Below are 20,078 nucleotides of genomic sequence, written 5' to 3' on the forward strand. Positions count from 1 at the left end.
ATTTATTCAAGCTTTAAACAGGTTTACTGTCTTTTTAATGGATTTATCATTGAATGATAATGATTATGTACCCAGACCGCGTTTTATCTCGGAGCAATTTAGCCGGTTGCATGTAGGTCACGTTGAACCGACATTTGTCTTAATTTGCAATGTAATAGGCAATTCTGTTGATAGAACTAAGATTTCTGCAACTACATGTCTAATGATCTTTTGACGTGCTGTAATAATGGTCTGGAAAAGGACACGACCACGACTAAGTAACTTAGTGATTTTATCAAAGACCTTTTTATTTGAGTCCTTTTAGAGTCGGTTTTGATGTCATTCGGCTTTTTACGGGTGCTACAAACGTTAAGCCCGTATCTCAATTTATCTATCGTTAGTTTACCGCTACCGCATCTTCGTGATCGTCGATATCTTAAATCTAAGAGTTTGTGCCATTGATGTGTTCTGTGAGGTTGGCCACTGTGTGTTTCTTTGTGTCGTTGCACGCATGTTAAACTAAGCAACCTGGTAGAACATTTGTTGCACTCACCTCCACTGTGTCATTGATGTGTTCTGTGAGGTTGGCAACTGTGTGGTTCTTTGTGTCGTTGCACGCATGTTAAACTAAGCAACCTGGTAGAACATTTGTTGCACTCACCTCCACTGTGTCATTGATGTGTTCTGTGAGGTTGGCAACTGTGTGGTTTTTTGTGTCGTTGCACGCATGTTAAACTAAGCAACCTGGTAGAACATTTGTTGCACTCACCTCCACTGTGCCATTGATGTGTTCTGTGAGGTTGGCCACTGTGTGTTTCTTTGTGTCGTTGCACGCATGTTAAACTAAGCAACATGGTATATTATTTGTTGCACTCACCTCCACTGTGCCATTGATGTGTTCTGTGAGGTTGGCAACTGTGTGGTTCTTTGTGTCGTAGATCATCTCGACGATGGCGATTGTGAGGTTCACACGCAACGCGTAGTTCAGCATGAAGCCGAGGAGTACCATGATGTTCAGCACTTGCACGCATGTTAGACAACCTGGAAGAACGGGTATCATCAGTAAAGTCTTCGAGATCTTTGAATCGGACGTTTGCTTATTGGTAAAACCTTCACTCATCTTTAGGACTGCTTTGAAAATAGCTGCGTTTCAATTCGCAGTACGCAAATTTTTGTCAGCGGAACGTATGGCCTCCTTCACACATGCGCAAAATCGAGCTTGTTTATATGTTAGTTGAACTCACCGCGTAGTTCAGAGCACCCATAAAGATAGCCGAAGTCTTACCAATTCAGAGGGAGGGTAGTAAAATTAACGTAAATCAATATAAAGGAATGTATTAAACGAAGGTAAGATAAATTTTATTAACTACGTGACTTTTCACATGATCGCGGTGCGGGTTCAGGCAGGAGACGACAGCAGCCAAACAGATGGTCTCAGAAAATTTCGATAGTCTAAATTATTCAATTTAGTGTAACTAACTCTTGACCAGTTTAAAAAAAGGTGGAAGTTAAAGTCTATGATGCAGTGGATATGAAAACTTTTGCAGAAAATTTTGGTATATAATTAAGTACAGTGTTGTTCTTTATAAAAAGGTAGCAAAGTTTGTATGTATGTATGATTTTTATTTTTATTTTAATCTCACTCTGTTTAATTTTTTGGACATTTAAATAATAAATATTAAATAACTATGAAATAAATCTTATTTGAATTATTATACGTGAAGAAGACTTAACGACCTCCCACGTTATAAATTATTAGATCATAAAACTCTGAGAAACAATTACTTATTAATATAAAACTTAATTTTGTGATGGATTTACTCGTAAAAACAACTTTTTGTATGAACTGAAGATTAAGATCAATGTTGCATTAACAAGTTATGTTAATAGACCTGCATACATCTACGTGAACAATTTGTTCGCCTTCTTTATTTATTATTATTAGTGGGTTTTTACACTTTACATCATATAAAAGCAAATCTTGAGCAGGTTTTATTGTAAAAACTCAGTGTACTAGTACATTGTACAATGAATAGGTACACGGCTCCCTAAAAATAAATAAGTAGTAAGTAGGTTTATTTCAAGTAACTAAGCGTGAGATCTATAAAGCTCGCTTTGACTCAGACCATTGATGTAGGATAGTAAGTATTCACGGACACAAGTGTAAATTAAAAATTTATAACACCCCCCGACAAGTGAAGGTTACAGTAACTAGCTTTTCTAGTTGATAACTTTCAAACGGCTGAACCGATTTTCTTGGACTATAGCTAAGAACACTCTCGATCAAGCCACCTTTCAAACAAAAAAAACTAAATTAAAATTGGTTCATTAGTTTAGGAGCTACGATGCCACAGACAGATACACAGATACACACGTCAAACTTATAACACCCCTCTTTTTGGGTTGGGGGTTAGTAAAAATTTAGGTTTATTTCAAGTAACTTGAGATCTATAAAGCTCGCTTTGACTTTGCTCAGACCATTGATGTAGGATAGTACAAGTAAGTATTATTCACTCACATGGCCAGGTTTGCACACATAATATAATACACACATCTACAATATGTTTCTTATGACGAAATGTAGAAAAAAGTTTAAAAAGATCAGCAACATCGGTTTCTTAACTTCGGTTATCATTATAAATGTCCTTCAACGGAGCAAGGGTTCGATGTGATTTTTGCATGGATATCTAATAGAGACCAGGAGAGTGACATAGGCTACATTTTATCCCGGAAAATCAAAGGCTTCACACGGGATTTAAATTTAAGTTTTTAAATCTTAATCACGCGAAAGAAGTCGCGGGCATTAGCTCGTATAATCGTATACGGGTATCGACTCTCGATATTTTTTGTTAAAATTAATAGTGACCTATATATACCAACGAGCATATGCAAATAATATGCTATTAACATAACGATATGTTTATGTTGTAGCTTGACGCAAAAAACCAGTCCAGTGAATGGACACATCGTGGCATACAACACAAGAGCCCAAACATGGCACACGTTTCTAAATTCACCCTATGTAGCTTCAACTGCTGCATTTATACATTCCCGCTAACATTCAAGTCCTGTAAACTAACCTCAGTGATTAAGCCGCAATGTAAATCGATTATTGCACTCGAAGCTGAATAAGGTGATTTTAGAAGCAAACTTGAACAAAAAATGGAATGGAGTAGTGTAGCACTATTAATTTTTGTTATTTCTTTGAGAGATTTTTCGTTTTTGTAAATATGAAACTATTATACTATATCTATACTATATAACTATTATACTATTCTGCTCGTGCTGATTCACTGACTGACTGACTGACTGACTGACTGACTGACTCATTTGATCACCTCTTCTGTAAAATTTTGTATCCTTTTTTTTTACCGATGGTTTCGAATAGAGGACAAAAAATGATTCGGAGTAAAAATATGGATAGAGCTGATGATTGAGGATTTCGGTGAGGAGCACGGGTATTGAAGATAGGTGGGGGGTGCTCGAACAAATGTCACTCAGAACTTCTCCACCGCGCTACCACTGCGCACCGGAGGTCGTCAAAAGATCTATACATATAATAAAATTGTAGAAAAGTGGTGTCTGTACAATGGAAATATATAAAAAAAAGTAGCAGGGTTTGTTATTATATCGATGCCGAACCCGAAATTGTAATTAATTTTTTTTTGTCTGTTTGTCTGTGTGTTTGTGCACGCTAATATCAGAAACGGCTTATTCGATTTAGATACGGTTGTCACTAATATATTGTAGTAAGCTTCTCTTAACATTTAGTGTTTATTTCATGTCAATCGGTTCATAAATAAAAAAGTTATGTCAATTTAAAGAATCACGGCGAACATTTTTAACGTACAGATACACGCCTCGCGCCTGAGCGTCCGTGGCTATATAAAGGGCGCTGAGAGCTATTCCACGCGAACGAAGTCACGGGCACAGCTAGTAATAAAATAAATATGATACAATAATGGCCAATAGATTTTACATTGAACAAAAAAAAGCTACTCCACAGTTTTGTTTTTCCGACATTCATGACGCGCCCTTCCATCTGTCTCTTTCCGATGTGCGTGAGAGAAAGGAATGGGAACATTGTAAATAATTTTAGATATTTCTAGTGTTTTCAATGGTTTTACTAAGTATTTTACACTTTTTCGCATGTTATCTTACGTAAATAAAATTAACTTACCGGTGGTAAGTCACACCATCTCTTTTCTGCGTCGTTAACGTATTATTTCGGCACTTTTTGATCGCGCATTTAGGCGTCTTGACAGCTTTGCAGTCAACATGCGACTAATGAAGAAAGTGTGCTTACACCGCGTATAAGCACACTTACTTGGTCCCTTGTTATGCGCGCCAGTGCGATGTCCTTGCTTAGAAAGTCATTGCCAGTGAAGGATTTTCTTTATAGATTTCGATGTAAATTACGCGCAAGGACGTAGTATAATTTGTGTTATAAAGCCGTTATGTTTAACAGGATATTATGCTAACGTTGCCAGGTGTATAGCGTTAATCTTCGAACAAGTAATACAAGGAGATAATAGAGTAGTTATAGTTAGAGACATTATAGACTTACTATTATCAGTTACAGAATAGTTACACAGATTTAGGTAAGTATATGTACAGACAGACTGACAGAATACAGTACTGGCACAGTTTTACGATCTATATAAAATATTGACCTATACCGTACCATACAATACCATACCGTACCATATAGATACCTAGATACCTATTTAAGTAAATAATTTTAAATCTAAAGTCGGGTGATCGGGCATTTTGGACCCGCCTTTACGAAAAGTTGAGGATATGAACCAAAAAAAGATTCCGACAAATTGAGAACCTCCTCCTTTTTTGGAATTCGGTTAGAAACAATTTAGTAGTCTTATTTTTCTAGGGTTTCACTTTACCATAGTACCACCTGATATTTGACATATCGTCGAATCAGAACAAAACCGACCGTTCTCTAATTCTAGACTACAATAAAAGATTCAGATAAACTTTTTACAGCCGGCAAGGCATTAAAGTTAGTAATTCAAATAGCTTTGACGGACGCCGTAAATCCTTTCCACCCAAGGTCGAAAAATACGCATTTAGTATTCAGCGGTCCGACAGTTGGAAAAAAAATTGGCGCTTTTGCAAAATATTGCGTGATTATAAATCGTAATAACAGAAATTTAAATAAATCTAGACTCGAGAATCATTTAAAGATAGAATTAATTTCATACAATGACATCTAAGCAGAATCTTGTCATGAAATAACTACATACTGCACTACCTACCCAGTATGTGTGTTTGTTTGTTAGTTTAGGGATGATTTATGCTAGACCGGGCCGGGCTCGAGCCGTGCCACGTTCGGGGCACGTCCGACGGCTCGACGATCCACAGAATGCAATTTAATATGAAGAAACGTAACACGGACGTTGCTTGGAAGACTCGGTCATGGCGCGGTCTAATGTCATCTCATACATTTCCCATCCGGATTTCTCGGATCATAACATCGAATCAATTGACACCCCATTCATCAAAATCGGCCCAGTAGTTAAAGCGCTTCGGTGGAACACACAGAATCTGATACAAACATACATACACAGACTGCTAAACTAATAATTAATTTATCCCTTCCTTTGCCGTAGTCGGGTAAAAATAATTAAAAAAAATCTAAAACACCGCCAAGGTCTGTAACTACCCTTGTATAGTCAAACCGGTCGGCTCAGGGCTAATAGCGATAAAAGTTAACTAAGTAGGTTAACTGTGACGTTTGGGTTGCAACTTTATTCGTGCAGTAAAGATGTTGGGGTTTTACCCGACTGCGGCAAAGCCAAAAGGAAGGCTTATGATTTTAGCAGTCTATGTATGTATGTAGGTGTGTATGTATGTATGTGTGTATGTATGTATGTTTGTATCCAGATTCTGTGTGTTCCACCCCAGCGCCTAAACTACTGAGCCGATTTTGATGAATGAGGTGTCAATTGATTCGTCGTAAAGGTTCGGGTGACATAGGCTACATTTTATACAAAAAATTGACCTAACGGATGTTACATCAAAAAAAGTGGGGGGTTTCCAAAAATTATTTTGCTATTGTTTTGAGTGGGATGTCAAATGAAAGAGGAGAAAATTCTGAGTTCATAAACATAAATATACTACAACATTAAAATATACCAAGCGACAGAAAAACAATTTAACTAAGTATAATATTTCAGCGTTTATTAAGACGATCGCAGTCGGGTTTTAGTTTTTAACTTTATCTTGTTAACTTTTAACCACCGCTGTCACCTCACTTGATAGTTAATTATCTATTAGAAATGGGAAACAGAAACGGCAAATTCCCTTCGGGCCGGAAATTACTTTCAAGTTTTGATAATAGTATCAAATCAACCCACAAAGGAAGTTGGTATGAACATGATAACATTGACGTCTCGTACGAGTCAATGTGATTGTATTTCATTCAATTACGAGTATTAATACTTAACCTTGCATATTTTACAATTACCACATTTTTTAGGGTTCCCTACCTCAAAAGGAAAGATGGAACCCTTATAGGATCACTTTGTTGTCTGTCTGTCCGTCTGTCGTGTCTGTCAAGAAAACCTATTGGGTACTTCCCGTTGACCTAAAATCGTGACATTTGGCAGGTAGGTAGGTCTGTGGTGTACTTTTGGTGGAATCTGGGGAGGATCTGTGGGTGGGATAGCTACAAATAGTTTCGTAGATAACCTAATCGCTCACCGCATAAGCTACATCGAACATGACCTATGGAAAGGCAGCCTTAGATACTGTGTTAAAGGAGTCTCTCCGTCACTCGCTCCATACAAACGTAGTTCCAATTTCATTTGAATATTAAGCAACCAAAATCCATGAAAATTTGCAGACATATTCTAGAAACTAATATCTGTGTCTGTGGTGTTTTAAATTTTTTTTAAAAATATGTAGTTTTAAAATTACAGGGGCTCAAAGATTTGTATGTGAATTTTTAAGACCGCATAACTTTGTAACCGAATATTTTAACAGAATTCTGGAAAACCACAGGCATAGATATTAGTTTCTAGAATATGTCTGCAAAATTTCATGGACTTTGGTTGCTTAATATTCAAATGAAATTGAAACTACGTTTGTATGGAGCGAGTGACGGAGAGACCCCTCTTAATGTTGTACGCAGGTGAAACATTATGCATGTATTACGTTGTCACTTGTCACCTTTCGATCACACTACCTACATTCTAACGGTTACAAACAATAGTGGGTAAAGTCGGCTGTATTACATAACTGTAAACATTACATTGTAAGTTACAGCTGTTTTAACGGTGTCATTGTTATACATTGTATAACAATGACAACAACACCAACAGTGTATTATTTACAAGTTGCTAGAATATGTCTGCAAAATTTCATGGGCTTTGGTTGCATAATATTCAAATGAAATTGGAACTACGTTTGTATGGAGCGAGTGACGGAGAGACCCCTCTTAATGTTGTACGCAGGTGAAACATTATGCATGTATATTACGTTGTCACTTGTCACCTTTCGATCACACTACCTACATTCTAACGGTTACAAACAATAGTGGGTAAAGTCGGCTGTATTACATAACTGTAAACATTACATTGTAAGTTACAGCTGTTTTAACGGTGTCATTGTTATACATTGTATAACAATGACAACAACACCAACAGTGTATTATTTACAAGTTGCTAGAATATGTCTGCAAAATTTCATGGGCTTTGGTTGCATAATATTCAAATGAAATTGGAACTACGTTTGTATGGAGCGAGTGACGGAGAGACCCCTCTTAATGTTGTACGCAGGTGAAACATTATGCATGTATATTACGTTGTCACTTGTCACCTTTCGATCACACTACCTACATTCTAACGGTTACAAACAATAGTGGGTAAAGTCGGCTGTATTACATAACTGTAAACATTACATTGTAAGTTACAGCTGTTTTAACGGTGTCATTGTTATACATTGTATAACAATGACAACAACACCAACAGTGTATTATTTACAAGTTGCTAGAATATGTCTGCAAAATTTCATGGGCTTTGGTTGCATAATATTCAAATGAAATTGGAACTACGTTTGTATGGAGCGAGTGACGGAGAGACCCCTCTTAATGTTGTACGCAGGTGAAACATTATGCATGTATATTACGTTGTCACTTGTCACCTTTCGATCACACTACCTACATTCTAACGGTTACAAACAATAGTGGGTAAAGTCGGCTGTATTACATAACTGTAAACATTACATTGTAAGTTACAGCTGTTTTAACGGTGTCATTGTTATACATTGTATAACAATGACAACAACACCAACAGTGTATTATTTACAAGTTGCTAGAATATGTCTGCAAAATTTCATGGGCTTTGGTTGCATAATATTCAAATGAAATTGGAACTACGTTTGTATGGAGCGAGTGACGGAGAGACCCCTCTTAATGTTGTACGCAGGTGAAACATTATGCATGTATATTACGTTGTCACTTGTCACCTTTCGATCACACTACCTACATTCTAACGGTTACAAACAATAGTGGGTAAAGTCGGCTGTATTACATAACTGTAAACATTACATTGTAAGTTACAGCTGTTTTAACGGTGTCATTGTTATACATTGTATAACAATGACAACAACACCAACAGTGTATTATTTACAAGTTTGTTACGCAGACATAGTCAGGCCGCAACGCTAGACGTGCCTGCTAACCGTTCCCACAGTCGTCGCGGAATCTGACACCAGCTGACGCGGCGAAATTCACGATCACCGTGCGAGGACTGGGCCCGACACATCACAATTAGCTTTAGAAGCCTCCGCCACAAATCGGCGGAGCAATTAGGATTATTTTATGGTATAGTTAGTTTATAATATGTAAATTTTTAGTAATAAGATTAGGATAAGGAACTGGTGTTTCCTTTCGCACCCCCTGCAGCCGCCCTAATGTAACTAGTTGCTAATAAAGTACTTAGTACTTGGGGTTTTTTGTGCTTTTTCGCCTTTACCAGAACAACTGTTTTGCCTTCATTTAGTAGAAATTCATTTTCCTTGTTTGTCAACCCTAACAAAAGGCTAGGGTAGGACAACACTATTTAAAATATTTTCACGACTATCAAGATCACGATTCAAGATTCTTTATTTGCAGAAACATCATGAGTTAGTCAATGCTCGTCGGACTCGTACACGTAAAAAAAATTAAAATGTGTTCATGAACTAATAATTATAATTAGTATTTTCAATTTTCAAAGTAAGATATCTACATGAAGTGAAGTATCATATGAATGGGCTTAATCTGTACATTCTAAAACAGATTTTTACTTAATTTTATTTTCACTAGTTTTTGATTTATCGTGCAATATGTCGAAAAAATACAATTGTAGTACGGATACGGAACCCTCGGTGCGCCAGTCAAACTCGCACTTGCCCGGTTTTTTTTAAATCATTTGTTGACAGCAGCAAAAATAATAGGTACACAACTACACACTACAAACTCTGTGAAAATTTCAACTCTCTACCTATTACGTTTCATGGGATAAAGCTGCCAGACAGACAAACAACTCTAATAAGGAAGGCACGGAAGTCACGGTGCAAAGGCTTGTCGCAAATAAAAATCTTCTTCATTTTGCGCAAGTTGACAACCCTAGTATTAACATTGACGAAGCTCACACATCGTGATTTAGATAGGTATTATTAAAAGGATAATAACCGATTCCTAGAACCTAGGTAGGTGCTTATTTCCGGCCACGACGTGATTATAATAATTATTCTCCATATGTGGCTGCGCTATGGCAATTATTCATGGTTCTAGTAAAGCGCTATGATACGTACTAGTGTTACCTATTAAAGGTTCTTTAATAAATATCACACATGTTGGAAAATACAGTACTTATGAAGGTTCCAACGAAATACACGAGTTTTTACGAAACGAGGAATCCTTTGTTTTCAAGGAATAGGTATTTTTGTTTAGTTACTTTGTGGAATATACAAAGAATCAAAAGCTTAGGTAATTTACATAAATTACCTAAATATTAAAATAAAAAATTAAAAAAAAAATTAATAAAAAAAATAATAATAAATAATTATTTAAATATTAAATTTTAGGTAATTTAGGTAAATACGGTAAAAAAAGCAAATCTGTATGGTACAACATGCGACATGCACCACCCGCCCCCCCACTGCTAAGCAAGCAGGAAAAGCCAGCCACCAAGCAAGCCCCAAGTACCACCACACCACACAAATTCACCAGAACACACTCGATGCACGTTTCTCACCGACACCGGAACATCCTCAGGAGATGTAGACCTTACAATTGCAAAGTACAATGCGTTTTTCTTTCTTTGATTCTTTTAATAGGTAGCTGTTGCAATGCTCGACCACACTGTCCAATACTTAGTTATCAATTTTGAAAAGTGCTTGACCAAAATGTGTCTTTTAGCAAGGACCTTTTCTTGTGAAGGGCCAGAAACGCCAGTTCTTGATCTAAGTTTAAGTGCAGTTGAAGTTGAAATAATTTATTTCGTAATAATTTTTTTGTATTTTTCTATTTCCTGTAAGTGACCGTATAACTTTTTCTCATGACGTTTGTATAGGATAATTCCGCAGTCTATTACATGGAACAGTCATTAGAGAGGTTGTCGACCTTTGCCTTGGTAAATATAGCTACGGAAGCTGTTGGCAATAGTTACCATTACTTACATAGGTATATTATACTGAATGTATATTTAATATCTATTCCAACAATAGTATCAGGGCGCTTATGATAATTTAGTTTTTCAATAATAAAATCAGCTCAAAAGAAAAATAATCCGTATCTAGGTACTTAATATTATAAATGCAAAAATGACTGTCTGTCTTTTCATGGCTCATTCTTTAATTGATTTAGACAGGTACATAGGTTTGCATTCCGGGACGAAAATAGGTACAGGTACTTTTGATTTCGAGAACTCAAACAGTTCCAAGTTTTTCCCATTACATTATTTTCTATCATACAGAGTTAGGAATATACGGCAGCTAGGAATTTGGTCTAGGAAACCCCGACAATTTCCTTCAGGTCCAATTAAAAAAAAAATCATGCAAACATTTTCAAGTAATTATCTCATTCTGTTTCAGTGCACTCACTATTTAAAAAATCATGAAAAACCACAACATAGGCACAATAATTTTTATCCGACTACGGGAAAGCCAAAAAGAATGGTTACCAGTTTATCTAGTCAATTCGAAACATCCAGAAATGCATACTATATGTAATGATAATATAATTTCATATCAGGGTTTTCCCGAATCAAAACATAATTTGTCTCATTTATTATGTTGATTAGAAGCATAAAGCTCGGGAAACACAGGACCCTGTTTTTTCCTCGTTCAGTGTGTTACGTAAACAATTCTAAATTGGTCCACTTTTATACGTCATCAATTTATTATCACCATATAATATTATTTGGGCAACAAATAGGGCAAATGTCCCAGTTACTGTAAGAAAGAAACTATGAAAATTAAATAAAATTTAAGGTAAGGAACCCTGGGTTCATAATGAAAAATGAAGCATACTTTATTTGGTAGAGTTAGGTGCCTACTATTAATGGTAAATATTAATATTTTTTCAAGCTTGAGGTTATCTTATATTATAATTAGTGTTTTGAAATTATAAGAGGTTCAAAATTCATATGCGATATTGTTTGAATTATTACTTAAAGCATTTTTTGTTAAAGATATGCTTTTTCTTTTCTTTGTTGTTGTTTTCGTTATATATACACTACATACTTTTTGTATTGATTTAAATATTTTCTGGAATCCAAATTTTTCTTTAATTTTACAGTACAATATATTTAAAACTACTATCTGAGCATTTAATCTATATTTAAGTTATTAATATTAGTAATTAGATATTATAGATATTATGTTTCACAGCTAAGACCAAATTTCATCCTCCTTTAGTACAAAATAAAAAAAATAGTGTAATTTGTCAAAATTCTTAGTTATAATCGTTATAGTACTTAATTTTACACATACTTTTTTATAATTTCTAACAGGAATTTAAAATTTTAGACTTGTTTACAAAAGTACTTATAAATTCAGTTGAAGTTTCATTATTCAAAAGCTTTTCAGTATAGGTACGTTTAAAATGTACACTACTGAATACTGCCACATATTTTAACTCTCACTAGACACATAAAAAGTAAGGTAGGACAGAACGACAGCGGGTCTTTATACTGCATAACAAAATAACAATTGATATTCCTTATATTGGATGAATACAATTTTAATTCAATGCTCACACGTCGCGGCTATACATTGTGGGACCGGCTATCCATTGTTCTGCAATGTATGACCTTATGATTGTGTTAAAAAGACACATAGATAAGGACACTGAGCAATGACTAATTATGTTCCATAACCATTTAATATCTTTGAATCTAGACCTATTGAGAATATACCTAAGAAATATCATTATAATTTGTAAAAATACTTTATGAAACATATAGAGCAGAAACAGGTTTTATATGAACTGAAATACCCAATACAATGACCGAATCTATTATATCTACTCATAAACGAAACATAGGTACACTTTATAAATTAGATTGCTATGGAAAAATCGAATGATTGCTGGACTGTCGCGAACAATTTCTAAACTAAAATAAGAGGTCTAAATGTATTGATATCGCTTTCGTTATGCTATCTACGGAAAAGAATAGCACTAGATTTAGACTTGTCAAGTAGACACTAAAAATGTATCAAAAGTTTCCAGACCTAGATTAACCACAATATAATTCAACGACTTAATAACTGATGACGTAGCTCCTAGAGGCATGTGACGGTCATTGCCATGCATGCGGTGGTTCCTATGCTCATTCGCACAATGTAATAAACTACAAGGCTTTAGAAGTTTAGACTACGCAGACCAATCAACATTCCGGATATCACAATGAATACTTACGAACCTAATCATAGTTGTAAGTTGACAGAGCGAAGCGAGGTCTCTGAATCTACTTGAGTGAAATTGCACTTGTCTGTCCGTCCATCTGTCAGAGCCTTATAAATTCTGCGTTACATTACATAGGCTTGCGACATATCTTTTTTCTCCACTGGGCACTTTTGTATAATCCATACTGATATTATATCCCGGGGAAAGACAAAGGCTACTTTTTATCCCGGAAAATCAAAGAGTTCCCACGGGATTCCTAAAGACCCATCCGCTTAGCCGATTTGTATGAAATTTGGGACGCAAGCTACCTAGCTTGCGTCCCTGTAAAAACCTAAATCCACGCAGACGAAGTCGCAGGCATCCTATAGTTTTAAATAAAGGCTTTTAAAGTGGATACTGAATTGTTCGTAATTATCTCGTAAACCGTAAAATTAAACGCCAGTTAAAAAATTACAATTTTCAAATAAAACACTTGGTGGATTAATAAGTCTTAAATGGATATGTCATAAAATAACCACGAAACTTATCTTTTATCTCGAGTATAGAGGACAGTAATTTGAGCACCGGCTGAAGGTAACCGCATCATCGTTTCCGCGAGCTAATTAGCAAAAACTTCATGACCATAAAACCGCAAGTTCAAATACACACTTGAGACAGGCCGTCACTCATATTCAAGACTGGTGCTACATTTAATCCATACTAATATTATAAATGAGAAAGTGTGTCTGTCTGTCCACTAGCTTTTCACGGCCCAGCAGTTGAATCGATTTAAATGAAAGGTATTGTACAGAGTTAGCTTACACCCCGGGGAAGGAAATAGACTTTTTATACCGAAAAATCAAAGAGTTTCCACAGCATTAAAAAATCCTAAATTCACGCGGACGAAGTCGCGGGCATCATTCTTGTCAATCCTTGGCTTGATAATAGTGACGTCTTTTTGAACCAGATCAATATTAGTTAGTAAAAAATATTTTTATCTCTTTTATAAAATCGTGATGAAGTATTTCTTTAAACAACCAGGTTTAACCTTGCCTTTGTTATTTATTGTAATCATTTCTATAAAAGTCAGTCTATAATCACTTTTAATTTTTACTATTTATTTCCAAGAAAAATTATACAAGATAAGAATTCAATATATTTCCAATATATTTTTCCTGTACTTGATTTAATCAAGATAAGTACAGTAACAGGCAATTGTGCATGGCATGCATGATTTGCAATAAAATTTACAATTTAATAACTATGTACCTATTCTAATCAATGACTGACTACTAGACCATTTACCCTATTATTTTGTGTCTGCTTTGCGAATATCGATATTCGACTGTGAATTGGAAACTGGTACAAACAGCAACAAGCTAGGTTTGCACCCGCCAGTGTAGACTATGCATGGGTGCCTATCTTTTTCGCTCACCCTACTACTCGCGTATCTCAATTTTAACAACTTTACAGGAAGAAAAAATCCTTGTTTCCTTCAGCTAAATAGTGTTTGTAATACGAAGGCCATGCCCACGCATGTAAACTGTGAAACCTCGTTAGATTAGGTTCTTTTCAAATTGTTCCGAACTGGATAACTGTCTTGAATTGTGGCACCGTGGAGTACAAAATAGCATAAAGTGAAATCGTTAATTTGAGATAGGGCACGTTGCTACTTGCCAGTTCTCAGTCGATAAATAATAATCAAAATAAATTATTAATTTTGTTATTTTGTTGGTAAGGTTTCGTTTGTGTAACACATAACTGGACTGTTTACCCTATCATCACGTACTAAAGTTTTTATCCCCATGAATAATTATAAAAGTTTTTACTACCTAATGCCCGCAACTTCGTCCGCGTGGATTTAGAGTTTAGATTGTCAAAAATCTCGTGGGGTCTTTTTCCGAGATAAAAATAAGTGTAAAAAAATCAGTCAAGTGAGAGTCGCAATCACACACGAAGGGTTCCGTACCACCGTATAAACAATAACACTTTTTAATTTTCATGGTAGCCATTTTGAAATTGTTATTATTTGCTGTTTTAGCGGCAATAGAAATACACAGTCTGTGGAAATTTCGTCTCTTTACCTTTTATGATTTACGAGTTACAGACCACTGACAGACAGACAGACGACAAACGAACGGACGGAAGCGGAGCGGAGGCTTAGTAATGGGAGTCCACGCACAGCGAAAGCTTAGTAATGGGGTTGGGGTGCCATTGGCATCTTCGGGAACGAAACTCTAAAAATCAGGTCAACCAGTTGCAGCGTGATCGAAGGACAAACCAACCCACAAACACTTTCGCATTTATAATAATGGGTATTGGCTAGTGATTATGATGTAGGATAACTTTAGTATCTCACAGAGCGAGCAGTTTACTGTTTCATTAGCATGCACTTTCCTCGTGCAAGCAATTACTGAGTGCTTAACGGTAGTCTGTACATGATTTAATCATAGGTTAGCAATTATTTAGTTTGGAGCTACGACTTTTATTTATGTTCGACTAATAGTGGAGTCAATGAAGCCGTAAAACAGCCAATCTTCGGAAATTCTCAGAAACAGCTCCAATTTTGAAGATTTTAAAAGTTTTAAATTGAGAAAGATATATATTAAACTTTAACAATGGACAACTCTCAGACATGAAGGTTTCCTCGATGTTTCTCTTCATCGCAAAGCAAGTGATATTTAATTGCTTGAAATCGATGCTTAAAACGCACATAACTCCGAAAAATTACATACACGAATCTTAACCACTAGGCTAGACCTGATAGGTAACAAATTAGACTCCATCGGCTAAACCAGTTTTACACCAAAAGCAAAAAGTGACCATTACCACACCTTTCTCTCGCTATGAACCCCGACTGGGACCAAGCCAAGTCGTGAAATATGCCATCGCGACGTTTGTAAATGATTCGGTGGGCGGCCGGTGCTGGTAACTACCTACGCTACAAGATAGTGTTTTATGACAAAGCTGTAAGCATGTCTGAGTTGATGAAATTATGGGACACTTGAGAAAGGTTTGTGGGAAGAAGCAGGCACTTTCTTAGCGAAGATTGTAAATTGATTTTAAATTATTTAACTTTGGGCGGGACCCAGGAATTAAGGCTGAGATCCATAGAGTGCACTTTGCTCAAACTTAAGACATTGTTAAAACGAGTCAGCGTTATACCGCTGGCATACATCTGTCTCGTTTTAACTGAAACTTAAATCTAAGCAAAGTCAAAGGGTGCTCTATAAATTTTAATCTAAGGACTTCTCTAAGTTAGTAAAATCTAATTAAAAAACCAAAAAGGCCAAAGGTAAAGCACTTATTTCATATAGTTATTTAGTTAATTGACTATTTCGAAACGTATCTTCACGGATTTGGATCGGATGAGTGCGTAACCGCCCTAAGAAAGTAGGCTGGTCTCCATAATAATCCGCATTATATTCGTTTAGTAAGCACTGAAAGAAAACGCAGACACCTGTCTGCTTAAAATGATTCAAAAATCGTGTCAGTTTTTTTTTTGTTTCGAACTTGTAAAAGTATTTTGTTTGCATGTCCCAAATTACACTCGTGCGCACTGAACTTGACACCTGTCACTTTGCTAAGTCATTTTATAATTGAGCACACATGTTTTTGCAGTTCACGCCTGAGATTTTTTACCACGTATGATTTAAGCTCTAATAAATTTACATGTTATCAATTTATTGACAAGTAAAGATTTCATCGACAAATCTGTTTCAACTTTTAGTTTAGAATAGTAAATTGTAATTACTTATGTTAATTTAGAATCAGCGTTTGTTTTGCATTTCTAATCAGTCTACTTAATACCTACTTCTTAAAATGCTCTAATTAAGCATTTATTGACATAGTTATTAGCAGTTAACTGACAGACAGATTTGTTTTGAAGATTTGATTAAGTTTTTTAAATGTAAATGTTAGCTGTTTTGCGTACCTAAGGATTTTCTCTAATGGATTTCTAATCAGCCTATTTATTATAATATTCTAATTTATTGTTAAGTACTTTATTAATAGCACAGAACACTAATAGTTAGCAATTTTTTGACAGATTTATATTAGTTTTACAGATTAGATAAACTTTTTAAAATGTAAATGTGGTAATTGGAAACCAAGTCTATTCTACTTTTCAATGGTTTTCTATAATGATTTTTATTAAATGCTCTACTCTCATATCTCTGTCATCTGTGTGAATGAACGTCTATTTATCAGTTTATTGGTCAACAGACTCGACAGATTTGTATAAGATTTGTACGACTAAATAACTGTTCTTAGTACTATATGTCTTTGAGATAATTTACGATCCATTTCGATAGTTTATTTTTTATTTTGTAAGTAGACTTATATTGATACTCACTCTACATTTTACTGACTGTGCATTGTAGCTGGCTGTTTTTAGAGATTTTTATGATTGCAAAAAATTAATGTATACCTTGTACATTGTATTTTTAAGGTAAGTACAGTCAATTTATATCAAAAGGTGAATAAAACACAAAAACGTGTAAGAATAACATCACGTGTACAGCGTTTTGTATACAAATAACGCACAAAGTTGTGGCAAAGAGTTCTTTAACGATGCCAAGGCCGTTCAACTATCTACAAACGCCCGACGTTTCTGACGCGTTCATTTTTATTACTTCCAATTCGATTTAACCACAGAAATCAAAATAAGTAAAAGTAGGATTCTACAGTCGTAGGATCTGAGACATGGACCTTAAAGGCTGACCAGAATAGATGATATGCCTTCGAGATGTGGTGCTAGAGACAATTAATGCTGAATGACAAAACCAACATCTACATTTAAAAACGCTAGGCGTTAATCCCCCGAAAATCACATATTGAAACATGAAAGTTATTTTATTTATAGTTTTCAAATAAATTACTTCTAAGTCGCAAAATTTGGCTAAAGCGCTGTTAAAGATAATAACAGATACCATTTCTATTATCTTATTTAAACTTCTGTGGGTTTAACGTTTCTATGGACGATAACTCGTAAGGCTGGTTACTGGTATGATAATAAGATTGCTTATTTTACTTCCGGTTGTAGAAGGACCTGTCAATTCTTAACACGTTTTTATGGCTGGACTATATTAAATCCGATGGATTAGATGTGATCTAATAAGGAAGGTTTATTTGATTTTTTAGTTACATTTTTATCTCTTTACACGTTTTTAGGATCGGACTAGTAACATTGCAATTTAATTATTTTGATAATACCTCACTTTTGACTTGAAGAGAACCTTGTGAGTTGTGACGTCCAACCCGTTTAGACATCGCATCGGGTCGAAATGAGAACCTCTACCTATTACGTTTCACGAGATACAACCCTCTGACAGACAAACGGACAGACGAACGGACGGACTCACACCGAAGGCTTAGTAATAGGGTCCGTTTCTGTATAGGGTCGTATACAGAACCCTAAAAAAAGGTATAATAGCCCAAAAGCCGAACCCTAGGCACACATAAAATAACTCTATAAATGAATAGACAGCTTGATAAAAATAAAAATAGCTTTATCAATACGTTTACGTATCCTAATTTCTAATGCCTGCGTTATGAACGGAAACGCGAAATGATTAGATACGCGTAAGAATTAAGATAGGCGGGTTTATTTTTGAGATGGCCGTGTGCCAGCACTTTGCGGCCACCTACGTCACGACGGGCACGACCGAGCGTAGGCCACTGTGCAAATATTTAATTTGTACAAGATAGGGTAGCGCTTGGCGACAATTTTTAGCGTTCCGTACCTCAAAAGGGAAAACGGAACCCTTGTAGGATAACTTTGTTGTCTGTCTGTCTGTCTGTCCGTCGTATCTATCAAGAAACCTATAGGGTACTTCACGTTGACCTTGAATCATGTTTGGCAGGTAGGTAGGTTTTATAACACAAGTAAAGGTAAAAATCTGGAAACCGCGAATTTGTGGTTACAACACAAATAAAATTAAAATGTGTTTCAATTTTCAAAAAAAATACTTAACTATACTAAGTACTTAACTTAGTAGTACTTAACTATACTAAGGAAAGGAATTTACCTGTACAGATTTTTATTCATAATGCTTTTTGATTTATCGTGCAAAATGTCGGAAAAAATACCCGAGTACGGAACCCTCGGTGTGCGAGTCTGACTCGCCTCTGGCCGGTTTTTGTCATGTTACATGATTTATCAAAACCCACTGTACAGGTAGGTAAACTTAACCCGACTAGTTTTCGTATCCGGATTAAATAAAACCAAGCGCAAACAGTAAAAAACAAAAAAAAGCAACTAACTGGAAACTAAACGAAAAAACCGGTATTTAAAACCGAAAAAATTAAAAACAACTAGAGGTCAATTATAACTCACCTGTAAAGTTTCTCGGAAAGGACTTCTCTGTCTTGGCCATATTTGGAATGACTCGAACTGCAAATAAAATAAAAATATTTAAGTAGGTATTTCGCACATTGCAAAAAAAAATGGCACAGTTACCTCGATATCAAGTATAATATTGACACTTTGGAATGTGGCAATTATTTAGCAGATCGCATATTTGCGAATTTTAGGGCCAGAACAGACGGTGCAACGCAACTAACAAAACACATTTTCAGATATTTTTACTTGCATTTACTAAAAGAGCAATTGCTGGGCTTCTTGTCGGCTTTCCTCAGTATAATTTGCATTCCAAACCGATGGTAGAGTCACAGACGTAGCATAAGAGACTAGTTATCCCGCATGAATATTGAGAAAATGATAAATTTTGACCCTAATTTTAAAACCCGTTTGCAACTGTGATGCAACGGATACGGCGCAATCATTCTTTAACTAAGCAATTAACTAATAAATAAAAGGAAAAGGACTAACTGACTGATCTATCAACGCACAGCTCAAACTACTAGATACATCGGGTTGTTTGGCTTGCATATAGTTATTATGACGTCTAGACATCCGCTCAAAAATATATTTTTTTAATTCAACCCCTAAAGCAGGGAGTCTATGCGGACAAATTCGCGAGCATAACCTAGTTTATAAAAACTCTTTCAGAAATTCTAGTTTGCTTGAAAGAAATAAACGTAGGTAAAAGATTTGGGTTACACAAGTTACAGTTTCATCACTTTTGAGTTGCGTCGTATGTTTTAGACCTTACAGGACGGTATTGGATACTTTTTACAGCAGATGAGAAAATCGCGTGGCATTCATATTTCACGCGTGAAATAAACCGTGAAATTAAATAATTAA

General features: G+C 35.6%; 1 protein-coding gene across 1 annotated transcript in view; it reads right to left on the minus strand.

Moving 5' to 3' along the window:
* The window catches only part of LOC123874119 (sialin), a 60,451-nt gene that overhangs the window by 35,749 nt on the left and 4,624 nt on the right, over nt 1-20,078 (minus strand). The window contains exons 2-3 of the mRNA XM_045919307.1: nt 19,209-19,265; nt 857-1,020 (exon numbers count right to left, since the gene is read on the minus strand). Of these exons, the coding sequence (XP_045775263.1) occupies nt 857-1,020; nt 19,209-19,248 (204 nt within the window). The 5' untranslated portion in view covers nt 19,249-19,265. The remainder of the gene's footprint in view (nt 1-856; nt 1,021-19,208; nt 19,266-20,078) is intronic.

This window comes from Maniola jurtina, chromosome 17, assembly GCF_905333055.1.
Source record: "Maniola jurtina chromosome 17, ilManJurt1.1, whole genome shotgun sequence".
Lineage (NCBI taxonomy): Eukaryota > Metazoa > Arthropoda > Insecta > Lepidoptera > Nymphalidae > Maniola > Maniola jurtina.